Here is a 27,798-nt window from a genome sequence, read left to right as displayed (position 1 = left end):
CTGCTCAAAGCCCTTGACTTTGAGGGTAGGTCAATTAGGCAGACAACTTGAATTCTATCAATTCAGCATTTTGTTGTTGTTGTTGTTATTCTTTTATTGTTCTATGAGTTCTATTAAATTCAATGTTTATTTCAATTTGGCATAAGGATTTGAAAAGGGGGCCTATATACTGACAAGTGTATAACACTGATACTTAATGTCCTGTTTTGTAGCATTTGACAATGTAAACAGTACTATTACCTCTCCCACAGATGTTTAAGAAGTAGTATTACTAAATGTAGAGTTGAAAAGAGATGTGCCATAGCACACAATTATATATTATTTCCATCATACAGATTCAATAGTTATAAATGATTTCAAATGATTAACTAAAACATAGTAAATAAGAAGTGATGAATTTTGAAAATTTATTAAGTTTCATTCTAACATAATTATAAATATATACCACTATACATAGCTGTGAAACTACCAAGAGTTCAAGACAAAGAAAGAATATTTTAAAGTGGCTAGAGGATAAAAACAGGTAACCTACAAAGGAACTCATATCAGGCTTGCATCAGACCTCTATGAGGAAACATATGTTAAAATGGCTATATTATCCAGACAACATAGATTTATTGCAATCCAATGGCATTCTATAAGGAATGAGAATATGCATTACTAAAAATATGACACCCAAAATGAGCCTTATATCTTAAACAATCTTAAAAAAAAAAAAAAAAAAAAAAGAGGCCCTCCCTGGTGGTGCAGCGGGTTAAAGCACAGCACTGAGAATCTGAAGCCACTTCCGCATGAGTTTGATTCCCGCCTGCCGCCTGCCCCGGAGGAGACCACATGGCGAGCCAGACCTCTCCTGGCCTGCCCGCTGCTTCCCTCAGCAGTGTACTTCGTAGATCTGCCTGTTCTGCTCCCCACTCTGTCTCTGGTGAAGCCTCTCACCGCCCCTGAGTCTCTGGCCTGTACCCCAGTTCTGTATGCACAAATAAATAAATAAATCTTTAAAAAAAAAAAAAAGAACAGTTATAAAAGGCTTGCATGATTCAAATGATACTACAAAGCAATACTAATTAAATATGTGTAGTATTGGAAGAAAAATAGACACACAGACCAATGGTGTAAAATCAAGAGCCCAGAAATAAATCCACACTTATATGGATAGTTAATTTACAACCTAGAATCCAAGAACATCTACTGAGAAGGGAAAGTCTATTCAACAAATGATGCTGGGAATTTAGATAACAACATACAAAAGAATGAAAACAGACCACTATCTCACATCATACAAAAATTAATTCAAAATAAATCAAAGACTTGGATGTAATAAAACCATAAAACTCATACAAGCAAAATTTTTCTTCTATTCAGAAGAGCATCCATCTGAAGACAATAGAAACAATACTAAGAAGGAATAAATGCATTCCTATGTTCATTACAACACTCCACAATAATTAGGTTATTGAAACAACCTAAATATCCAACAACACATAAATAAAGATGTCACTTACATATCCCTTGTCAATGACTTCAGTTTGTCTGGGGACTTGACTTCAAAGACAAGGGAAATAAAAGCAAACATAAATAAGACTTCTGGGCAGTGAAGGGAAGTATTAAAATGAAAACACACCCTTCTGAATTGGAAAAAAAATATGTACATCATACATCCAACAAGAACTTAAAATCCAAAATCTACAAAGAACTTTTACAACTCAAACAAAATAACCCAAACATAAAATATTCAGATAAGCTGGATACTTCTCCAAAGAAGACATACAAATGGTTAATGTGAAAAATGCTCATTTTCACTTGTTATCAGGAAAATGTACATCAAAACCACATTAAGATACCAACTAACACATGTGATGATGCATATCAAAAAAAATCCCAAAACAAAGTGTTGACAAGGATGTGGAGTACAAGAAATGTTTGTACACTGTTGGTGAGAATGCAGACTTGTCCAGCCACTGTGGAAGTCAGTATGAAGATTTCTCAAAACACTAAAAATATATCTATCATATGATCCAGCAACTCTTTTCATAGGTTTCTAAACCAAAAGTATACAGATACTGCTTCAAAGATATAAATGCACTACTCAGTTAAACTACTCACTATTTATAATAACAAGTTTTGGAAACAACATATGTGCCCAATAGCAGACGAGTAGATAAATATGTATTCTGTATACACAATGGAATACTACTCATTTATTAAAAAAAATGAAGATGAAATCTTGCATTTGTGTTAACAAGGGGACACTTGTTATGTGAAATAAGTCAAAAGGAGAAAAACAAATACTGGATTATTTCGCTCTCATTTGTGAAATATAAAGAAACAAAACAAAGAAACTGAACGAACTAAACCAAAACAAACCTCTGAAATATGATCATAGAACAGAAAGGGAAGAGGCACTTTGCTTTGAAGGCAAAGTAGGAGGGGTCTCCCCAATAGACTATAATGCTTTAATGGTGAGTGTGGGCTGCTAACATACATTCATAGAAGTGTGAACCTATACTCCTAAAACATGCAGTATTTTAAATTGACATGTATCAATCAACATAATAAAAAAATCCAAATCAGAAATATGCATAGGGTGTGCAATGGAAAAAACAATGTATATTGTATGATTGTAGAATTATAAAAGCAAAGAGCTATATATATCCAAAATTACAAGTTAAGAAAATCATCTAATGATTTGGAAAAGAAGCCATATAATTCCTTTTCAATATAGTTGAAAACTATACTAATCTATTCTCTGTTGTCCAGGGATTCATACTCATATGGTAAAATTATAAAACAAAGCAAAAGAAAGTAATTACAGAAGTGACAATGCTTAACACATACCAGTAGAACCCAATGAAAGCCACGCATATATGGACAACTAATCCTTGACAAAGGAGCAAAGGATATGCAATGGATCAAGGACAGCTTGTTCAATAAATGGTGGTGGGAAAACTGGACCACCACATGCAAAATAATGAAACTAGATCACTACCACACCACCATGCACAAAAATCAGCTCAAAATGGATAAAATAACTGAACATAAGACCTGAAATCATAAAATACATAGAAAAAATATATGTAAAATACTACAAGACACACATCTCAGTAACATCTTTAGAGACTCATTCCCCCAAAGCAAAGTGAAGGAAGAGATAAACAGCTTACATCAAATTAAAAAGCTCTGCACAGCAAAAGAGACAGTAACCAAAACAAAGAGACACCCTATTGACTGGGAGAAAAATTTTGCACTTCATACAACTGATAAGGGATTGATCACAAAGACAGACAAAGCACTCATAGGACACAAGAAAAACAAAGTAAATAACCCAGTCAAAAAATGGGCAATAGAGCTCAAAAGACAATTCTCCAGAGAGGAAATGCAAATGGCCAACAAGCATATGAAAAAATGTTCAACATCACCCATAATCAGAGAAATGCAAATCAAAACCACAATGATATATATACCACCTTACACCAGTAAGAATGGTACATTTAAAAAAAACTAACAAAAAATGTTGGTGAGGATATAGTAAATAAAGGAACTCGCCTATGGGAGTTCAAACTGGGAATGCAAACTGGGAATGCAAACTAGCCCAACCATTATGGGAAACTGTATGACGTTCCTCAGACTACTAAAAGTGGAGCTTCCATATAATCCAGCAATTCCACTCCTAAGGATCTACCCAAAGGACACAAAAACATTGATTCAAATGGATACCTAAACCCCTATTTTTATTGCAGCACTATTTACAATAGATAAGGATTGGAAACAACCCAAATGCCCAAAAATAGATGACCGGATCAAGAAGAAGTGATACATATACACAGTGGAATGCTATTCAAAAAAAAAAAAAAGAGAGAGAAGAAAAGAAAGTAAGAAAGAAAGAAAAAGATAAATTCATGCCATTCGCAGCAACATGGATGGAGCTAGAAATGATTATGCTCAGTGAAATAAGTCAGAAGAAAAAGAAAAATATCAGTGGTTTCATTTCTAGGAGGAATATAGGGGAACCAAATAAGAGATCGGGGGAAGTAATAACAATATTAAAAAACACAACAAAACTAAAGAAAAATAATCAGACAACTATAAATCAGTAAAATTCTGCAGAGGTGGGGAAGGGAGAAGGATCAAAATGAAGGCGGAAAGAACGCAAAGGGCTAAGGTGATGGTATCTGAGTGAATTGGTGGTGGGAGTCCTGTTGGGACTACCCCTGATATAAAGCATATACAAATTAAGAAATTAAATGTTTTTAAATGGCAATTTTTACCTCCAGAGAGGGTGGAAAGGGTGTGACCAAGAATGGGCAAGGAGCTTCTGGGGGGTAGACGACTAGATCATGAATACGGTTGCTTGCTTAGCAATTTATTAAGTTCAGATTTACATACTTTTTATAGATTTACTATGTTTTACAACTAAAAAAAAAGCATGGGCCCTCCCTGGTGGTGCAGTGGGTTAAAGCACAGCACTAAGAAGCTAAAGCCACTGCAGCATGAGTTCGATCCCCGGCCAGGGAGCTGACCCACATGGCACAGCAGAACTCTCCTGTCTTGCCTGCTGCTCCCCTCAGCAGTGTATATCAATTGACCTGTTCTGCTCCCCACTCTGTCTCTCGTGAATCCTCTCACTGCTACTGTACCTCTGGCCTGTACCCCAGTTCTATATGCCTAAATAAATAAATCTTTGGGGAAAAAAAATAACATGGTCTTTTTTATAGTCAGAGTCTGGTGAGACTTTGGGTGCTGGTAGGATTTAGAAAATTCTGATGTCTATGCCACACACCAGACCAGTTAAAGCAGTATCTTTAAGAATGTGCTAATCTAGGCCTCAGCAGTTATAAAAGTTTTCCAGGTGATTCCAATGTTCCAAGGTGAAGCCAAGATTGAGAAGTTCACTCACCCCCATCCAAAAAAAAGGTAATCACTGAAAAAAAAAATTGATTATTGATGGCATCTGACTTTCATTTCATGCCTGTTGGGTGGAAAATAAAAGAGTGGAAAGCAGTTGAAATGAAGCATGTGCCCCAGGCAGAACCTGGTGCTATCAAACATTTTCTCTCCATCCCATCCACCTCCAACTTCCATTTCTTTCAAAGAGAGAATTTCAAGTTTTAGGAAGATAAAAAAGCTTCTGGGAGATTATGACATGCTAAATTGAGTAGCTGAGCATCTGGCATAAAGTGCCATCATTATCCAAACAGACTAGGATTGAAACCTACAATTACTTGATAGCAATCTTTGCGAGCTGGCACTCCAATTTGAAGTGTTATGTTCACAAGTAGAGTAAGAGAAAACAGCAAGGAAAAAGCAATTTTGTGGAAGAATTTTTTCTGCCACTCAGAATCACAACAGCAAAAGGGAAAACAGCTAGCAGGTATTTACTGAGCAGCTACTACAAACTGGGCACAGATTTAAGGAGTTTAAATATTTTGATTCAGGGCCCTCCCTGGTGGCGCAATGGCCAAGGATGCAACACTGCAAGCTATCCTTAGACGCTTCAGTGAGTTTGATTCCCAGCCCTGGCACAGCAGACCTCTCCTGACCCGCCCACTGCTCCCCTCAGCAGTGTACTTCATCAATCTGCCTGTTCTGCTCCCCACTCTGTCTCTGGTGAATCCTCTCACTGCCCCTGCACCTCTGGCCTACCCCTTTTCTGTATGCATAAATAAACGAATCTTTAACAAATATGTTTTGATTCATTGAATCCTTACAATAACCTTATGAGGGAGGCACTGTTAGTAGCTCTCAATTTCCAGGGGACACTGAATCACCCATCAAGGTTAGGAGATTGACCAATGCGATACATCAAATACAAAGATTTTAAGAATGTAGTCTAGGGACCTTGTAGGGGACCCGCAATGTCAGAGCTATTTTCAAAATAATTCTAGGCTTTTTATTTTCTCTTTTCACTCATACAATTGTATGAGTATATAGGATTCGTGATATCACAGTCAACTAAAAGCAGCAGATATGAGAACCCAAATTGCCTCCTATTGTGTCAAATACAGAGATTACGTGTAAAACTGGCATGCTTCTCACTAACTTCATCTTTGTTTTAGATTATACAGCTTTTTTTATTAACATGCATTTACATAAACATGTCATAAACATGTCTTTTATTATTTCTAATGAATTAATAATGACTCTTTTTTCTCCATTTTAATTTCTAATATGGTAGTATTGAAAGGGTCTTAAGATCACCAAGTTTGAAATTGACTGGGTTAGGAAGCATCAGGACCAAGTTCTAGCCCAGGTACTCAGACCTCAGCATGCACAACATTAACCAGGCTTGAAACCATCTCTCAATTAAGGGGATCATTTTACTAGTTTCCTTAGAGGCCTCCCCACCCACCCCCACAATACTGCTTATATAATTGAGGGTCCACAATAAGTAGTATTTTTTTCTGTTGTTTTTTGTTATTTAAAATTATAATAGTAGCAATTAACCAGGTGAAAACCCTCCAATGGCTTCCCATTTTGTTTGGAATGAAATCCACACTCTTCACCACTGTCTAAAACACTTCTTGATTCCATGCCTGCCTACCTTTTCAACTTTACCTCCCTGTAACCTCTCCCTCCCAATTGAGCTTCAGTCTTTCTCTAACTTGCCAGGCTCATCACTACCTCCGGACATTTGTACTTACTATGCCCTATGCCTACAAGATTTTAACCATAGGATATTTACGTGAAAGTTACCTTCTAAACATTTAACTCCAATGTCACCTTCTCAATAAGACTTTTTACATTCTCTGATTTTTTCTTAATAACAATGGTGAAGTAAATTTACTTTTTGTTCCCTCTTCATCCCACTAGAAAACAATCTCCGTGAAACAGTTACAACTATAACTTCAGACTCTCATCAAGAGTAGTTCTATAAATATTTGTTGAATTATTTTATAACATTTTTTAAATAAGTGTTATAAATTTAACTCACTAATAGACATTTTCCTCAGGATATGCCACAGTGTTAGGTCCAGACCTGCACCCATTCTCACATCCCTTTAACCAGGCTTGCCTTTTGTGTTCTCTGAGTTTTTGACAAAAATCACATCCACGTTAGCACCCAAGTCAGAAATCTGTTATCTCTATCTCCACATTAAATGACTTCTAAATCCCACTGACTTAACCTTGCCAGATAACTTGTGTTCATCTCCAAACCACTCTTCAATGACTTTCTTTCTGGTGCTTCCTCTGTTTAAATTCCCATCCTTTCTCCACTCATACTTCACTGTGATTGATAACAGAAGAGTAGTACAGAAAGTGAGCTCCAGAAAGCCTTTGCAAACCCTTCACATCCCCTTCCTGCAGGATTTGGTTCCAGGCCACTCTTGAGTGGTCTCATGGTCCTCTATACCTACTGCTAACTGTAACTATCAATTTACAATTATTCATGTGCCCATTCCCAGCCCTACCCTACCTGACTGGAAGCTCTCGGGAGAAGTTAATACAACTTATCTATGGTGCGTAAAAACCTTGGTCACTGGCTGGCAAATAGTTCAACAAAATGAAGCTACTGTCTTATGGGCAGAACAGTGTGCACTAGTGTGCACTTCAGTAAGTCACTCTCTGAGTCTTAGTTTCCTTGTCCATAAAAGAGGGACTAGATGGAGGTTATAACAGTCAATGAAATGAAGTAAATGTCAGCATATTATACCTGACAAACAGATAGCGCTTAACAAGCAGGTACCTTTGTTATGAAAGAAAAGGAGGAGCATGTTAAGAGTCCAACCTTTAAGTGATATGTTCAAGGGATGAATAAAGCGGGACATTTCCCAATATTAGACATTTTTATAAAACTGAAATTCTTTATTTAGACAACTAGCCACAGATATTTATGTCTAGAATGAGCTACTAAATTAATGAAAGTATTAGAAAATTAAAGCAAAGAAAATGAATACCTGGATATAATTAAAATTTTCCTCAAGAGTACCTAATTGTTTTAATCACTGCTAATGCTGATGCTAGTTTTGCTTCAGGTTCTACCAAAAGGTGTTCATCTGAGTCACTCACCTTAAAAAGCACCTTCCCTTGTGACAGGCATTGACTTAGCATAATTTTCACTTTAGAGGCTTCCACAGAAATCAAATCTTGAGCAGTATTTCTTCTACAATAGGCTTCTTTCTAGCCTTTCAAGGGGTCTCCAACAACTCAAATAGTTACAGTCAATGTTCCATGTCTCCTGATAGTCCATAATTACCCATGGAAAAAAAAATGTAAGGCCCCTGCTCTGGTGACTGGGATTGGCTGAAAGAGGCAAACTAGTCCACCAACAATCCATTGGGACCCCACCCATTTCCTGCTCTTCCAGGAATGCTTAAGCCTTTTGCCACTCTACTATCCCTCTCACCCCCCACTGACATATGGGTGCCCACATGTGGGCTAACCAGTTGCCCCAATGAGAAAGAAGGAGGGCGGGGAGTATTCCTATGGAGCCCTAGATGTGGGAAGCATTTCAGCTAGACAAAACCAAAAGAATGGTGCTGACCTCTGACTGCAGGTGACTCAAATTATTTATATTAACAGGAGTTAAATTTGACCTAGGGTCCCCTATTTCTAGGCTTCCAAAGAAAGAAAAGCCATGCCGCTGTGAGATGCCACTAGTCAGCTTGAAACCCTATGTGTCTCCTTGCAGATGAGAAAAAAAAAGGGAGAGGTGTCTGGTTTTCCAACTTTGCTGCTTTCTTATTTAAAGAAATCCCCTCCTCCTTGCTCCCTTTATGGGAGTAATTTATCAGCCTTATCAACCATTTTATATAGTGCAAAACTACTCCAGCTATAAATTCAACATAAAATAGCTTGAGAAACACAAAATCTATGATTTATAGATAACCACACTTAAATAAATCTTAATAAGGTTACAACAGGCTTTGAATCTGAGACCATTGGCTCAGCTCCTTCTTCAAATACTGAGTGAACTACCTTTCTGGAGTCATGTATCCCCCTTTTGCTTTGTTTTTAGAGGAAAACTATATAATGATATTTTTTATTTAGGCATTAAAAAATTGTCATCTGAAGAAAACACATTGTGGAGTAAATATGAGGTGCTCGGCCTTAGCACATCTGTTGCTGATTTGTATAATTAGTAGAAACCCACTAGCAGGATCCAGGAGGAACTGTTCAAGCTTGAGCACCCTCCCCTGCCTAAGTTTTCCACAGGGCACATCTGGAGAGCCAGGGGGGATTAGGGCTGCCCTGCCAGGCTGCGATGGGCTCACAGGTAACCAAACCCATGAAGTCATCAAAGCCTTGAGATTAGTTGCACTCTTGCACGTCACTTTCCAAACTTTTCATTGTTGACTTTTCTTATATTGTTTGACAGAACTAAAGTTTTTCTGACCTTGACAAGATAATTGTTTCCATATCATGATAGAATTTTAAAAAAAGAAAAAATAACAACTATACACAGCTATCTCACTGACAATGATAAATTGTCATCAGATAATATCATCTCACAAGTACATGGTGTCAGTAGTTGTAAAGTTTCAAATGTGAATTTTCTAAATTGGGCCACAAACAATAATTTTTGTTCTTGGTTTTTTTTTTTTGTTTTTTTTTTTTGGCTCTATCCAGGGTTTGGGTACAGTACAGTTCATCTTTATTAAAAATCATGAGGGCACTAAGTGCTTTTAAAATAAGCTAAATGTTTTTCCATAGTACATACAAACTCTTAGAGGACTCCATGAAAATCATGAGTTTTACTAACAGATTGAGATAAGGGATTTCCTTAAAAAGGACCTAAGATTCAGTTCAGAGACTAGTCTGACATTTATTCAAATCCTCTGGTCCAAAAATCTGGTTGGAAATCTCATCAGGAGATAGGATATTTGAAGTCTCTCAGAGGCAATCTGGTGTCAGTGTTTGCTGGCAGACATGGCCTCAAACTTCCAGATCATTCTAGGAAGCAGTTTGCCTAAAAGTAGACATCACCTTGCTGAGGGCCTAGGCTGTGGAAGATACTTTCCCCCACCAGACATTACTCTGTCAGTAACACAGTTTTCTTGTCCCTCAGTCATATCTTACTGAATGTTTGTCCTTTAGATTCTAAATATAGCAGACCTTTGCCTGGCAGGGGTCAGGCGAAGACATTTAAAAAGAAAGGTGTGGCTCTCCTTGGTAGCACAATGGGTTAAAGCACCCCACTGTGAAGCTCTCTCTGAAGCCAAGGCATCATGAGTTTGATCCACTCACCAGGGAGCTGATCCACATAGCACAACAGACCCCTCCTGACATGCTCCCTTCTCCCCTCAGCTGTGTACTTCATCTATCTGCTGTTCTGCTCCCCACTCTGGTGAATCCTCTCACTCACCGCACCTCTGGCCTGTACCCCAGTCCTTAAGCAAAATAAATAAATCTTTTTTTTTTTTAAGAAAGACATAGCCATTCCCTTTTCCAAGTCTATGATCACTCAAGTGGTCACTTATAAAGCAGACCATTAAAGCAGTAAAGGGAGATTCAGGACGCATGTGTCAGTGCCAGTCTTGCTCACCATGGATCTTTAGTTCTTGGGAGAAGGGCTGCCCTTCAACAAAATGAGGGGCTGGACTCCACGTTTCTGAAATCCGCTACCAAAGCAAAGATTCTAGGTATCAATAAGGCACAGACACTTTGATCTCTATTCCAGCTGTTTCCCCTAGTGAATTCTACTCAGTAATCCAAGCAAAGAGAATCTGGTCCCTCTCAGGCAGATTCTTTCCCCGTGTGCCCCAAAACAATCACAACAGGGGCGAGGTACTGAAGTAAGAAGGGGAAAGGCCATAAACTAAACACCACCCACTCTGCATCATATCATCCTCCATCTGAGATGTCCTAAGAGCCATCCCACAGGCAGTAAATGGGCCCTTGCATGCCACATCTGGATCAACTTGTACATTTGCCCCAGACCACCTACCAGGATGGGGCACTGGCTGGAATCTACTAGAGCTATCATCCAAGAATAGGAGCTGGGATAAAACTGACCAGGCCCAGAGAGACAGGCCAAGGTAGTAAAGAAATAGCACATGTCACTTCATTAAGTAATTAAACTGGTGTTTTTGAAAGTCAACATTGTGTCTAAGAAAGCACAATCTATTTACATTTGATCAGATATTTTGGGCTGCAGAATGGATTGCTTCAAAACAATCTGTTAAGAGATACAGGAAAAAATATTTAGGTACTTATGAATCATGCTGAGATTCAAAAGGGTAGGCCCCAAGACATAGCTCACCCATGACAAATTTAATTCAAAAAGACTCTTGTTTGAAAAATAAGAGAAAGGTGCATATGGAGTCATTTACCAGCAGTTTCACATTCATGAAAATAAAATCGTTCCCAGACTGTAAGTTCCCAGAGGGCAGGAACTGCATCCCTTTGGTTCATTCTGTTGTCCCTGGAGGCCAGCAGAACACTTGACCTTCAACTGGCACTGGGCTCACTATTGTTCAATGAATGAGCTTTTGGACTCGCTAGCTTCTGTGTCAGATTTATGTATGGGTCTCACTCCTGTGGAGAATGGATAAAGAAGGGCATGAAGTGCCGCTCAAGAAGGGTCTCTAACCAAATGCCTTCTATTGTTGAATAGTTTTTATACTGCTGGCGCCATTTCACCAGGGAGCAGCCAATTCCACTGAAGCAATGTAGGAGAAAGGCAGGGGTATGGGAAACAGTGGCTATCTATTAGGTTTTGGGGACTGAGTTTTGTCACCTAACGTGTTTTGGAGGCCCATGTCAACTCAATGATTTCAATGAGGGGAAAAAAGGTATGACGGCCAAAGTACCTTCTATTCAAAAATTCTCTGTAGACTAGTCCCCTCTGGAATGTTTGTTAGTTTTCTTTTTATTTGCCTCCTTTATGGCATATCATCCTTAGAAAAACATGACTATGGAGGAAAAAAGCCAGAAGATTTTTCAGTTAAACCTGTTCCTAATCAGGACCTCCAAGTGAAAGCAGGGAATGGAAAGAAAATAACCCCTGTCAACCCCAATGCCATAGCCAAGTTGCCCTCACTGTCAATCCTCAGTATCACTAACACCAGGCTACTCACCTTTATTTGTTTATATTATTCTAGAAAACGCTTCCTGCTGTACTGAAGTAAGCTCCTTCTTTAAGCCATGTAGTTTTGTTTTGTTTTGTTTTTAAAGATTTATTTATTTGTGCATAGAGAACTGGGGTACAGGCCAGAGATGCAGGGGGTGGTGAGAGGATTCACCAGAGACAGAGTGGGGAGCAGAACAGGCAGATCGGCTAAGTACACTGCTGAGGGGAGCAGCGGGCGGGTCAGGAGAGGTCTGCCATGCCATGTGGTCACCTCCAGGGCAGGCGGGGATCAAACTCATGCGGAAGTGACTTTAGCTTCTTAGTGCTGTGCTTTAACCCGCTGTGCCACCAGGGAGGGCCTAAGCCATGAAGTTTTAAAAAGATGTTTCTAAATAAGTTTGTTTTAAATGGAATTTTAAAAATAAAGATTTTTCAAATCAGCTAACTGCTGGTCAGTTGGAAACTGCAAAGGTATCAGAAGAGTCTTTCCTGCCTCTATCGTCAAACTTCACATAAACTATTACACCTATCCCTGTAAGCAGCTAGATTTTAGACAATCAGATCTCCACTTAATTTGTAAACTACTCATATACTCCTAGAGATTGATTCAGCATCTGAGGTAACACCAAATTCTCACACATTCATCTGTACCTCTTTGGCTTATTTTAACTTCAGTTGTAATATTACCATTGGAGTTATGGATGCTTTTTCTTGTGTTCTAATGAGAAAACAAATTCCAGGACCTGTCCTATTCATCAATTTTTTTCTCTTACCAAATGACAAACAAGTATTCTTAACAGTAATTTAACAATGTTGTATGACTCATGAGTTTGGACAAGGGATAATTAAAAAACGACAACTTAAATCTTCATAACACTTCTGGAGAGTATAAATCTAGAGAGGCTTCTCAAAATGTCATAAATTTTGTTTTCTTAATAAGATAAAGAGCATAATCTCACATATATATATAAATTGATGAATGTTCACATAGAATTACTTGTCTAATCATAAAATAAAACTGCAAGGATACTAGAAAAGACTTAGGAATTTAAATGCAAATCCTCCTTCCCCCACAACACACTTACACTGACTATAAAATGGGACTGTTTGTCCTCTTTAGTAGAGATAATTAAGAATAAAGAAGTTTGGGGGCCCTCCCTGGTGGTGCAATGGGTTAAAACACAGCACTATGGGGCCCTCCCTAGTGGCACAATGGGTTAGGGACACAGCATTGCAAGCTGGCCACAGCCGCTTCAATGTGAGTGCAATCCCCCACCCTGAAGGTCACCCACATGGCGTGGCAGACCTCTCCTGACCCACCAGCAGTGTACTTCATTGATCTGCCTGTTCTGCTCCCCACTCTGTCTCTGGTGAAGCCTCTCACTGCCCCCGCACCTCTGGCTTGTACCCCAGCTCTGTATGCACAAATAAATAAAGTTTAAAAAAAAAAGAGCAGCACAGCACTATGAAGCAATCTGCTGTCACTGCAACACAAGTTGGATCCCCAGCCAGCGAGTTGACCCACATGGCACAGCAGACCTCTCCTGTCTTACCTGCTGCTCCACTCTGCAGTATATTTCAGTGGATCTACTGTTCTGCTCCACAGTCTATCTCTGGTGAATCCTCTCACTTACTGAACCTCCGGCCTATACACCAGTTCTTGTATGCATAAATAAATAAATCTTTAAAAAGAAAATGGAAGTTTTTGAAAGGGAGAAGCATGAGTAGCCTTGCCTATGGAGAAAGTATTCTTAGCATTTCTTTGTCTTTTGTAATCTTATTGGGTCCAAAACACTGTAAGGAGGATAAATAACAGAGTAATGTCAAATTTTAAACGTATCACTGTAGAGACATCTATTTCAGAATTTCTTAAAGTGAATTCATTCTGGCACTGCCCTACACTGTAAGCATGTTGCTTGAGAAAAGAAAACAGCCCTCCATGCCAAATAAGTTTGTGTAATATATCAAACCTCATTCACTCCAAGACACCATTTTTTGTGAGAGACCACTAATGATACCAATATTAGACCAAATGGAGAGTCCGACATTCTCATAAAGCTATGGCAGGCAATAAACTCACTCCTTAGTGTCAGAATTAAGGAAAAACTAATCTCGTGCACTAGTTAAAAGGAGAGATGAGGAAAATCTTTCTTGAAAGTTTGAACTGTGAACATACTCAACTAAGTTTTGCTCCAAATTCAAAACTTGGTGGAAAATAGAAAGGTAACTCAGGTAGGTAGTGTCCCCAGAGAATAGAAAAAAGCCGCACAAATGCTCTCAGGGAAAAGTGTTTTCAGAAATGATATCATCAAGATGGCAACTTAAGTCATTCTCAACTACAATAATCTCCCTCATGAGAACACCAACTAGTAATTATCCACAGATAAGACACCACTGTGAACATCTCAGAACCAGAGGAGACTTAAGCATACTGCTGAAGCACAGAGAGTGAGAAGGACACATTAGAAGGGAACAAGGAGAAGTTATCCTCTGACTACATCGTCCCTGCCCCAGGTCAGCACTTTACTGTACCAGAAGAATGGTCTCTGTGTTTCCACTCAGAAGAAGAGAGCCCTAGGCAGATAGCTAGCTCTCCCAGTATTGCAAGTAACTTCCCTGGAGGCCTACCAGGCCTTACATCATGTAGATCATTGAGGAATTCTGCAGAACTCAACTACTGAGAATCAGAGAAGAATAAGATGAGAGAGTAGGCAAGCAGCTTTCAAACAGAGGCAAACCTCATGGCTGCCTGTAAGCAGGACTAGACAGAAGTGCCAAACAGGGGCTCTGTCCACCTGTATACTCAAGTCAGTGGCTCCATCTGGTCAGCGAGCTTGATGAACAATTCTGCCTGGTTTGGGTATATAGCACAAACCATACTGGCCATGAGTTCTGTGCTATGGCCCAAGTAGACAGGGAAATAAATTCATAGTCCACTCAACTAATGAGTACAGCCTCCAGTTTCTACTCCCTTCACCTGGTCAGAGAAATCACAGAGTTCATCCCATAACTCTGATTACAAAGGAATTCAAACAGGAAGCTATATTAGACTACTAATAATAACCTTTAAACTTTTGCAGTAAGGGAGCCTGAACAGTGACCCTGGGCAGCCTCAAAGCCCGGTAAGTGGCCTTTTGTGACACCCAGCCAGAAACTCAATCTATAGGTTCATGCTGCAGATGTCTGGTCTATAGAACTGTCCAATTACTGAACACTGACTACAGCCTTGCCAGACAGAGAGCACAGACTCTAAACTGCCCAATGTTGGAACCTCACCTAAGGTCTCACTTAATGAGGGTGGCTAAACAGTGAGCCCGGTAAACTTTGGGTCATACCTGGTGGCCCCACCTGATAACAGGACACAACTGTGAAACCCTGTCTAAAGGACACAAGACCCCACTAGCCATCTAGTCAGGAAGCAAAATCAAAGACCCCCATCTCATCATTTCAAATTGCCCAAACTTGTCCAACCATGCAGTCCAATCAGAGATAGCTCCCTGAGCTCAGAGCCTGGGTAGGCCTCACCTAACTAGAGACTACTAGCAAGCGCCATCTGTCCACAGGTGTTGCCAAGTGATCCATCCAGTACCCCAATCTTAGTCAAGCTGTCTCCACCTGCTGAAATAAATCTATAAAATCTGGAAATGGGGACTATTTACTCAACTTTATAGATGCCAACCAAAGAATCAAAATCATGAAGATTCAGGAAAAAAAATGACACTACTAAAGGAAATGAATAACATTCTAACAACTGACTTTAAAGAAAAAGGCTATGGGAAAGCATAAAAATGTTTACTGGAATCCCAGAAGAAGAAAAAAAAGAAAAGGACAGAAAGTCTACTTAAGGCAATCATGACCAAAAAGTTTCCAAGCTTGGAGAAATTCATGAAGCCCAAAGGCCCCCACATAGCCTGAATTCAAAAAAGGCTAATAATTAAATTGCCACATTAAAAATCAGAAGAGGAGCCCTCTCTGATGGTGCAGCGGGTTAAAGCACAGCACTGCAAACCAGCTGCAGCTGCTTTAGTGCAAGTTCCATCCCTGCCTCGGAGGTGACCCACATGGCGCAGCAGATCTCTCCTGAACCACCTGCTGCTCCCCTCAGCAGTGTACTTCATCCATCTGCCTGTTCTGTTCCCTTCTGTTTCTGGTGAATCCTCTCACTGCCCCTACACTTCTGGCTTGTATCCCAGTTCTGTATCAATAAATAAATAAATCTTAAAAGAAATCATAAGAGATAACAACAAAATTGGGCCACCTGAGAGAAATTAATAAATTCCTGGAAACATAACCTACCAAGACTGAATCACAAGTTAAGTGAAAATCTGAAAAGACCAATAATGAAGAAAGAGATGGAGTTAGTAATCAAAACCTCTCCACAAAGAAAAACCCATGACCAAGTGGTTTCACTGTGAATTCTACAAACATTTAAGGGATTAATGTCAATCTTTCTCAACTCTTCCAGGAAACTGCAGTGGAGGGAAACCTCCCAAATTCATTTTACAAAGTCAGCATTACGTAAAACACCAAAGCCAGACAAGGACACTACATGGAAAGAAAAACTTAGGCCAATATCCCTGATAAATACAGATGCAAAAATTTTCAACAAAATAATAGCAAATCAAATTAAACAGCACATTAAAAAGAGCATCCACCATGATTAAGAGAGAGTTATCATTGGGACTCAAGGGTGGTTTAACATACTCAAATCAATAAATATCATGTTTCATTAATAGAAAGAGAAAATTCATCTCAATCGACCTAGTAAAAGCATTTGACAAAATACCACATCTATTGATGCTTTAAAAAAAATTTTTAAATGAATATAGAAAGAATGAACCTAAGGAGATAGGACAGTAAAGTTCAGGTGGGAGAAAATGCAATTTATTGGACAGTAAAACTCTTACACATCTCATCATTGGAAAATACTAAGCAAAATGCCAGACCAAGAAGTGGAAGGAACCCAAATGTCCTTCAATGGATCGATGGACAAACCAAATGTTGTTTGTGCACACACACACTGGAATAGTATTTGGCTGTGAAAAAGTAAGGGAATCCTGGCATATGCTATAACATCCATGAGTCTTGAGGACACTCGGTGAAATAACCAAGTCACAAAAGAGAAATACTGTATGAGTCTACTTATATCTAAATAGTGAAACTGGTAGAAAGTGGAATGATGGTGTAAAGGTATGAGGGAAGGAGAAAATGAAAAATTGTTTTTAATGGGTAGAGTTTCAGATAAGAAAAATTTTGGAGACCAATTGTACAATAATGTGTATGAATTATACACTTAAAATGGCTAAGGCAGTAGCTTTCATGTATTTCTCATCACAAAATTTTTAAATTATTTTTTAAAAAACTGGTACAGATCACAACTACAGGCCCACTTTGTATGGCTATTATAAGTATTGAGCTAATATTAGTAAGCTATTTAGATGCCTAAATATTTAGATGCCTATGATGCCTCGTACATAAAGTGCCACTTAACTGTTAGCTATAATAGTAATATGTCTCATCCCTACTTGAAATGTCAACGATATCCTTAGTCTACGTAGACGATGACGCCACAGCATTGATGCCATTAAACAGATACTGCCACTGAGTTGCTGACTTTTCCTCACCAACAGTTAATAACAAATGACTACTTGCCATTTTCCTGACAAGCCTATCTACTTCTCTAATCAGTCTGAAAACAGAGCCCTAAATCCTCCACTACAAACAACTAATAAAATCTGTGATTTCACACTTTGCCATATCTACCAAGACATCCCATCCCATACCTGGAGTACAAACTCCATTAGGCACCACAGCCTGATTATACAGGAGTTTAGTGAATATTCATTAAATGCATGAAAAACTTAATATTAGGAGCAAAGGATCTGAGGCAGAAAGTATAGGCCTGAGTTCTAATTTGGCCAAATCATCATAAAAATAAGGGAAAGTGAACACCAGTTCAGGTCCTCTACTTAGGAGTTCAATTGTTCCCTTGCAAAGAGGATGTGCCCTGTTTTTTTTTAAATCAGCCAAGCAAAGAAAACCTGGTAAATACATGCTTCATGCTTCTTAGAATGAAACAATACATAAATAATGAAGAAATACCTCACTTGTAGCCAAATTCCTTATCATGCCATATTAATTTTAGCGCAGCTGAATACCTATTTTACATTCTGGAATCAGAATACATAAGTGGACTACATACAGATCTTAAGACATTGAGCCCCTTCCCCACAGTGCTAGATAGACTGACATCTTTACAGAGACCACATGTGGAGAATGCAAAGATGGCCATGGTGCAGGAGTCTACAGAGCTTCCAGAAATGACCAGAGGCATGTTAAAATGACTCTCTGTTGCATCTATCTCAAGCACAAATAAGGGCACTACAAACACCCAACAATAAGAAGTGACTAGATGCCTTTTTGTGCCGGGTGCCATTCAAGATAATAGGCTCTGTAAATGATTCAGATGTGTTTCCTTTCTAAAGGAAAATATGGTTAAGCCAGATAAAATCATAATAGATTGGATAAATTGGGGGAAGCAAATTTCTATCCTGAAACAGACCTCTCTTCTTCTGTCCTTGGCTTGATACTGTTACCAGCTACACAGGGTGGGATGGCTTTGGCAGTTAAGGAGATTCTAAGCCCTCTTGAAAAATTCTACTTGGAGAGATGAACTGCGTGCTTAACTGCTCCTCTGCATCAGAAAAGATGAATAGGATCCAGTGTAGATAGAAAAAAGAAGTCAGCAAATTGGATTTCACTCTGAGTTCTGGGTTCAAGGAAGCCCGAGTTAGACTCTAGATTGTCAAGCCCCCTGGTTCTCGAATTATGGTCCCCCCATCCGCGTAGCAGAATCTCCAGGGAACTTGCTAGAAATGCAAACACTTTGGCTCTACCTCAGAGCCAAACTACTGCATTGTGAACTCAAGTGGGATTCAACAAATGATGCTTTTAATGTGCTCACAGTGACCCTTATGCACCGAAAGTTCAAAAAACACCAAGTCTTCCCAATTCACCAGCACAGGAAACTATATGAGGGTCAGTGCACAGTGTCAGCAGACTCAAATGAAAAAGATGCAATTAACCAGAAGCTCAATGAAAAAAAAATTTAAAAGAGGAAAAAAGGAGCACAGAAAAGAAATGTTTTAACGTCGAATCAAACAAGAAACCTATCCATGGACAGGTGGTGTGTCTAACAGCTGGGTTTAACCATCAGACAATCATGTCTTTGAAACAATCATTGTTTTTGCTTGCTGTTCCCTTTCAAAATATAAATACTGGTGAAAGGATTAAAAATCTAATTGCTTAACATCTGACTCTGACCAATATCATCAGATCCGAAGAGCAGAGCAGAAAATCACCTAAATGCAGCAGTTAGAAGTTACTGGCTACTAGACTAGACTTCACAGTTTTAACAGAAAATTTGGCAGTAAAACCTGCCTACTAAGCTTGGTGTGTCTGTAAATACAAGTCATTACCCTCTCTGTCCTCAGAGGTCTAAATGAAGATTAGTGCATTCCTTCATAGTTTGTGATTTTTCACAAATCTCAGTCCTTTCCAATATGAAAATTGGCTCTCTCAGAAACACCACTTAACAAACAGGTGTGCTTAATTCTTCTGTGGCGAGAAAGTCACCAGCCCAGGAAGGCACAGCCCACATCCCCACACTTGTCTTATGGACAAAAGTAGAATTGTGAGCAGGTAAACACCACCACCACCATGCCTTGTCTGATAGAGCACTAAGAAGATTTGTATTTCTGAGAAACTAAATTCAAAAGTTTGCTTCACTTCAACAGTCTACAAGATACCAAAAATATAATCTCATTCTGCTTTCAGTTCTGGTCATGTTATCCCTAGAAGTGAAAATTAAAAATGGGTGGTAGTGTCCCTCACCTTAAGGAATCTCAACTTCTCAGAAAAGAGTGGGAAATTGTACAAAGCATGTTTTCATTACAAAAGGGTTTACTAGCGGGCCCTCCTTGGTGGCACAGCGGGTTAAAGCACTGCACTGAGAAGCTAAAGCCACTTCCTCATGAGTCGGATCCCCACCTGCCCCGAGGAGCTCCACATGGCATGGCAGACCTCTCCTGACCCGCCCGCTGCTCCCCTCAGCAGTGTACTTCATCGATCTGCCTGTTCTGCTCCCTGCTCTGTCTCTGGTGAATCCTCTCACCCTCCGCATCTCTGGCCTGTACCCCAATTCTGTATGAATAAATAAATAAATCTTTAAAAAAAAAAAAGTTTATTAGCTTGATTTAATCCATACTCAATTTTTCTAGAAGGATTAAAAAAAATGTTTATTACTAGCACAGGAACCAGTAATTAACCCAAAGGATGGAAAAACAGTTGAATAAATATCTAATGAGAGTTAACAATTACCATTTTACTCTGAAGGATAATCTTTATCTTTTGTTGTTACTCACATTCAATATATTAAACTATTTTATTTATTAGTATATTTCAATACTATAGGTCTTACTTACATTTCACACAGTTGATACCCAGGGCAAAATTTTTCTGCTAGCCAAGATATAGAGAAAAATAGCTATCTCTTAAAAGAGATATGAGTATATATAAAAATAGAATCCTATTTTATTAATTGGTTAATTTTCCTTCACCAATAATATCTAGTTTACCTATTATCTGTTTTTATCAATTTTTCACTGACAGTTTTTTATCAAAGCAGCCCTGATATTAGGGTATCAGTTACTTCTCCCTGATTTAAACATATTTACGCCTATCTCTTATATGTTTAGTATGTTGGGCAAGTAATATCCTTCCAACTAGGCCTGTTTGTCAGGCCTATGTTGTGAAGTAAAACTCTACATCATGTTTACTTGTCAGCAAACCAAAACATTTCAATGAAGACTTTAAAGTGCACTGATTACTCACACAAAAACAAAAATAAGTAAATAAACTTCCAACTAAGTATATATTCTCCTTGGGTTCAAAGTTCAAGTCAATTATAAATTGTGTAATTATAATATTGTAACTTACATTAGACATACATATATATATATATATACATATATATATTTTGTATTAGTGCAGTTTTTTTGTAATCCAGGGAATCTTATAAAAAAGGAAATGTGCTTTACCAACCTGGGCTGAGAAACCACAGAAGAAACCAAACCAGAAATGCACAAGTGTGAATGCAAAATTCTTATAGAAGAAATAGCGTAAGAATTTGCACATTCGGTAATAAGACCACCGTCCGTGAACGAAGAGAAGCCTTTGGAGGTATCTAAACTGTGCAAATGAGTAGTCGCTGGCTAAAACAGCTTGGAGTCCATCCTGGCCGCTGATGCCAATGCCAATGTGAGCACCTACAGAGGAAAGAAACAACACTCTCACTCCCCAAACTTAAACATTTTCTTTTGCTATCTGGTCATTCCTCTTTTGCACTACTTTTACACTACTAATTTATTTACAGAAACCATATATCTTTAGCAATTTTAATTTTTCACATTTATTATCACATGAAACATTCATGATAGTGAGGTATTTATCCTACTTTTACGACAGTTTAGTGACTTGCAAAAGGTTTTGCAATTTGCAAGGCAAAGCTGGGACTAAACCCAAGTGTTGGGATTGTGGGTCCTGTGTGCATTTCTCCACTCTATAGTTATTTTCTAATTCAAATTAGATCAGGTCAGCTGAATTTTTGGCATAAAAATACATAAATAATTTAAAAGAAGTTGATGTTTTTCAATGAATGTTAATAATATTGGACTGAGAAAACATTCAGTTAAGAACCACTAAAAGGGCCCTCCTGGTGGTGCAGCGGGTTAAAGCACTGCACTAGGAGGCTTGAGCCACTTCCGCATGAGTTCGATTCCCTCCTGCCCCGGAGGTGACCACATGGCGAGGCAGACCTCTCCTGACCCACCCACTGCTCTCCTCAGCAGTGTACTTCGTCGATCTGCCTCTTCTGCTCCCCACTCTGTCTCTGGTGAATCCTCTCACCCTCCGCATCTCTGACCTGTATCCCGGTTCTATATAAATAAATAAATCTTTAAAAAAAAAAAAACCACTAAAAGAAAATTTCAGCTCTATCTCCAGTATATGTTCTAAAAGGCTGAACCTGAGGCAGGCAACATTCTCCACTGAGCAGCAGGCCTCTTACTTTTGATCATGCTGACATCATTGGCTCCATCACCGATGGCCAAAGTGACAGCTTTCCTGTGCTTCTTCACCAGCTCTACTACCTGTGCTTTCTGGAGTGCGGTGACTCGGCAACAAACCACAGTTTTGCACATGCAGGCAAGTTCTAGGAGATCTTTCTTGATGTCGCTTTCTAGGGCATGAGCCTATGTTGTTAAAAGTAATTCAAGGAAATAAGAGAAATGGGAAAAAATAGAAACCAGAGATGTCATTTGGGCAGGAAATTTCTTTTTTCTTCAACTGATTCCTAAACAGTTCAACTTGCTTCAGTATGTCTTTGATTTAAGGCCACACAGCAACAACCGTGTGAAATGAGTATTGAAGTCCTACTAAGGAGCATGGAATTTTACAAAAAACATAAAAGACATGGTGCCCTGTGTGTCCTCCTTGACAGATCATCACTCTGCATTGGAGAGAAACAGTTAAATGAGAGGGTATCCACACAAATAAGGGCAAGCAGGAGACACCATACCCCCGTTTCACCAAGTTTAGAAATGAACTATAAAATGAGGGTGATTTATTTGTTCTACCTGGTGAAAACTCTGTTTCCTTTGTGCTGTTGTTTTGTTTATCATCATGTGGTTGTTAATTATGTGGCCAAATGAAGAGTAGATAGTCTACTCAACAGTCCCTGAAGAATGTAGTATTTGAAATAAAAAGAGACCCAGCAAAGGGTGGCATGCAACCTGGGCCTCACACTGGGTTCCCACTCATTTCCTCAGTTATACCTCTAACCATGTAAGAGCCGTTCGTTGTTCCAAGTGGCTGAAAAAAAAGACTATAATCCTTTCCAATAAACTAAGCACATTTTTCCTAGAAAATATCTCTCTGTACATTTATTTAATTAACACATTAGGAGGAAACAGGACTCCCCCTAAATTTGAAGTCATCAATATCTTTTAATGAATCTTTACGGAGATAATGACAGCCCATTCCACTCTGACCCCTACACTTCTTTGAGTTGGTTTTAACACCACTTTTTTAAGTTTATAATCTGTTCCCATCGTGCTAAATTACTTGTTTCTATAACCTAACAGGGCCTTACTTGTTTCTGTGCTTTTGACTTGTGTCTCTTCTACCAGAACCACCCCAACCCGTCTTTCCCATCAGAAACTCAATGTGGTTGACTCCATGTATTCAAAGGATTGTGCTTCTCTTTAAAATATTTATCATACCATTCTAAAGGACACTCTCCCACCACAGCACAATCCCTACAGCAGAGGCTGTGACTATTTGCCTCTTCACCACAGGCGCTATCATCATGACCCAGACATGTGTCATAAAGGTTAGTGGTATGACTGGAAGAATAAGCTAGTAAGCATAAAAGTATAAGTAGTACAGACATTTCTCACATCAAGACCTATAATTGCTAGAGGTGATCGTGAATTAGCAAGCTCAAATACAATTGCCCATCTCTAAAAGAGAAAGTGTGCAAAACTGCTTTTCTGGTCCAGAATGACCTGCCTTCTTTCTTTATTATTAACAGGTAAAAATTGAGTCCTGAGAGAGACCCAATTATAGCCTCCAAACCACCAAGATTTGAGAAAACTGGAGTCATGATCCTTTTAAAGATTCTGAGCACACTTAAAGAAAATGGCATTTCATGGTTTCATCAGCTTCAGGCTTTGAAGCTGAAGGGGGTCTTGAAGAACATCCATCTCAGCTTTCTGTCAGCAGAGTTACAGACAAGGAGAAAACAGTGTATGCTATCACCTGAGTGCTCTAACCCCCCCACACATTGGCTTCTTTGAATCAAAGAAGAAGTCAAAGCATGTTACGCATTAGGAATCCTTTCCATAGTGTGGTCCCTGGGCAGTTCAGCTTGGCAGCCACTAGCTCCAAGTCCAGCTGACAGGCTTATAATTTTCAGTTGCTGCTCATTTGTGCAAGGGAGAAGTTCGTGTCATCTGGACAAACTTTCAACTGAGCTTGGCCTGCAACTGAGCTCTGTAACTTTCCATGGTGTAGAAGGCAACACATCATTATGTCTGGAATCCAGCTGGATAATGCTCTAAGCACTAAGAGCTAACAGACAGCTGATCACAGGGGGGTGGTGGGGAATACAATCTACTCAGCTCCAACTTCTTTTGTCCTCTAAGAAACTGTCTACAAGAAGATATACTTATTTTCCAAATCCAAAAGTGAAAAATGATCATTAAAGTCAGAGAAAGATGTGAGATTAGCTTTTTGTGCATATAAATGATAATTTCACTGGACTGTAATCAAGCTTTTGTTTTCTAAATTAGAAACTCAGAAGAGTGTTTTGATACTCGTTCAAGATTTGGAACCTGAACTACATTAAAAGTACAATACAAGTTTATTCTATTACGACAAGAACCAGATTTCCTAATCAAAGCAAATTGTTTGGCATTGCTATAAAATGCTGCTATTTAGAAAAAACCACCAAAGGTATCTAAATGGCAATAATTTGGTGTGGTAATTATGTGAAGGTCAGGTTGTGCTTTACAAATCACAAACATTAGCAAGAGCAATAATTGTAGTACATTCATCCACTTGCATTATTTTAGTTAAATAACAGTATGCTATGGCATTCCTTAAAGGCATTTCAACATTACTATTAAGCAGTCTATAACCATTTTGACAAGATTGATAGCCTGAATTCAGTATTTTTCAGATCCTCCCCATTACGGTAGTCATTCAAGCAATAATGTATGAAATACATATTAGAAGTTTCCTTTCCTCTTGCAAATAGGAAACCATAGCGTATACACTGTTCGTAACAACGTCATTTGTTTGGAAACCACAAAAGGAGATCTCATTTAAAAAAAAAAAAAAGACAAAAAAGACCATTTGGGGGTGAAAACAGAAAGAACAAAGCCTTAAGTGAACTCACCAAACTGTGACCATTTATGATTAAGGCATAATCTCCTGTTATGGTTTCTTCTACAACTGAGTCCAGCTCCAGCTGCTGCCTTTTTTCAGAAACTACATGGCCATTGGAAAAACTTCTGTTTTCTCCAAACAAATTTTCCTTTGCTTTCCTTAAAAGAGAAGGAGTGAGGGGGAGCAAATCAAAACAAAGTAGACGGGGCATACCTATTAGCTCTAACAAGAGACTGGCCTAGAGGTAATTTCATTTCATTTCATCACCATTCAGACAGACTATGGCATAAGATTCGGTTTTAGTAAGCAGAGTGGATAATTTTTTTGAAGGGGATACCATAGCAAATTTCCAAATTCCAGGAAGTAAGAGGGTAAACATCATGAAAACAGAATCATCTTGAATGTTTTAAATTACCTAAAAGCTAAATCACCATCCTGAGCTAGGTTTGAACTAGAAGTTCTTGGTAAATTTGATATATAAGGATGTCTGAGTTTTAAAGACTTAAGGACTACAAGTCTGGCATACGATATTTTTAAAGGGGAGATGAAAGACAGTTGTCTAAATCTTCTAGGAATTCTGGGACATCTGCATATAAAATAAATTCATCAATTTGCAGAACAATGTAATATAAACCAGTTTAAAACAGCAATTTCTAAGAAGCACATTTTTAAAACCTAGCTATAAAAACAAGTGATGGCATTTACTGAACTGGCATAGTCATTTTAATATAATGGAATATTTTAAGTGAAAATTAAATTCATTATCTCAAACAGGATAAATCATCTGGAATAGAAACTACAGACATCAAAATGTAGAGGGTCTTTCCAAAAGGAAACTCCCACCAATGCCCTAGATCTCATTAGCAGAAAAATAACCCTGCCCACATTTCTTCCAACTCTGTTGTTTAAGAAGTGGATTGTATGGTGACTTAACACCCTTAAGAGTGGCATTTTACTTTTAAAATTGGAAAGATGATGCTTTTAAGGGAAAAGAAATTCCCTCTCCCAAGACCCATAGAAGACAGGCTTGGAAGTAACATAGAGCAAACTGGCAAGACTGCGGAATTTTCAACCACAACTAGGGAACTACACAACACACATTTTCTGAAGATGAGTGCCAAAGTCAGCCACCAACACTTTGGGGCACAATATGCACATACAAAATGAGCACCCAGAGAAAATGGGGAGTGAGAGGCAGGTCATAAAGGAAACATTTTAGCTCACAGCAAAATGCTGTTGTTCCCCAAAGATTTGTCCTATGTTGAAGGCATTTATTAAAATGTGGCTCCTCTGAAAAAAAGACAATGCTCACTGTACAAAAACAACCATTGTAGCTCTCAGCTTTCTAATTATTTGAAAACGTAACATTTATTGTTTACATACTAAGTTAAAAACAAAAAACAACTCTTATCTTCTGGCTCAACATCTCCTTCTGCTGTCCAGGACCAAAATCACAGCCTGTATTTAGGAACCCAAAGGTTACATGCTCCTGGCTCCAAGGATGATGTCATGCATTTAGCAATCAGTGTGCAGAATCAAACACAAAGATTTATAAAGTCAGAATGCTATGTGTGAAAAGTTAGGCAGTTAGGGTGGGGAAGGGGAGAGAGAGCAGGCATGGAGAAATCATCATTTAAAGTGAGAGGATCAGACTTTTGTATCAGATAACCATGTCATGGAATCCTCCTCGAAGTCCTGAAAATTTGCAGTCCCATATAATGAAGAAAGCAAAAGAGACAACTTCCTCAGAAAGGAACATTTCTCTGACGTTGTTGCAGAGCTCATAAATTGAGACTTAAGAAAGCACCAAAGGGCAAACGCTCCTTAGGTTTCTTTTTTAGTAAAGTTCTCACTCGTTGTATAAATGACTCAATCTCTGTTTTCCCCCCAGAGAATGAAAACATTCCAAAAGAGGGTGAAGTTCAAGAAATCACTGGCTGAAATTCTATTTACTTGGGACTTTTTTTCCCTAAGCTGTCTTCCTAACATCTCACATGAACCCTTTTCCCAGGCAGAAAAGGGACAGATTTTCCAACTCTGTTTAAATCTCCACTCATTCCTTCCACAAGGTCAGCTTTCCTCGCCAGATTGGGCTTGTGTACTTTCAGACCTTTGCCCATGTTTTAGAAATATTATTTAATTTTCTTCATGGAACTTAGCTATTCAAACACCAGCTGATCCTTACAAAAAATTGTTATTAGTTAATCTCACAGAAACAATCACCAATTAATATGAACTCTTTGCAGACATAATACGCAATGCTTGATGACAAAATAGAAATAACAAGTGCTAAAACAATGCAGTTCCTATTTTTCCCAAAATTTATAATGAAGGGTTGTCTGTTAGTGATGGCACACAGAAATGCATAAATGATCGAGGGTAACCATGGGATTCATAGTCCCTTGACAGCACAAATATAGCAAAAAGCTAGACCTGGGCTAGTCTGCATGCAATCTATAAACAAAAGAGATAGGTGCCTCCCTGGTGACCTAAGGGAGCACTATCACCACTGCAACTTGAATTCAATCTCCGGGGCCAGGGAACAGACCCATATATAGTGTACCAGACCTTTCTGTCTTGCTCGCTGCTGCCCTCAGCAGTGTATTTCAGTCAATTTGCCTATTCTGCTTCCCAAATGTTTCTGGTGAATCCTCTCAACACCCTGAACCTCTGGCCTGCACCTCAGTTGTTGTATGCATAAATAAATAAAAAATAAATCCTTAGGGCCCTCCCTGGTGACACAGTGGGTTAAAGTACAGCACTAAGAAGCTAACGCTACT

The 27,798-nt window shown here is 38.8% G+C and overlaps 1 protein-coding gene across 3 annotated transcripts in view; it reads right to left on the bottom strand.

Moving 5' to 3' along the window:
• ATP8B4 (ATPase, class I, type 8B, member 4) overlaps window positions 1–27,798 on the bottom strand; it is a 223,415-nt gene that overhangs the window by 22,063 nt on the left and 173,554 nt on the right. For all 3 annotated transcript variants that reach the window (XM_012728821.1, XM_012728823.1, XM_012728824.1), the window contains exons 21-23: window positions 25,029–25,176; window positions 22,137–22,320; window positions 21,113–21,336 (exon numbers count right to left, since the gene is read on the bottom strand). In XM_012728821.1, the coding sequence (XP_012584275.1) occupies window positions 21,113–21,336; window positions 22,137–22,320; window positions 25,029–25,176 (556 nt within the window). The remainder of the gene's footprint in view (window positions 1–21,112; window positions 21,337–22,136; window positions 22,321–25,028; window positions 25,177–27,798) is intronic.

This window comes from Condylura cristata, unplaced genomic scaffold (assembly GCF_000260355.1).
Source record: "Condylura cristata isolate star-nosed mole 26May11 unplaced genomic scaffold, ConCri1.0 scaffold00023, whole genome shotgun sequence".
Lineage (NCBI taxonomy): Eukaryota > Metazoa > Chordata > Mammalia > Eulipotyphla > Talpidae > Condylura > Condylura cristata.
Note: the sequence above shows the minus strand (reverse complement) of the source record. Positions and strands in the feature narration are given on the sequence as shown.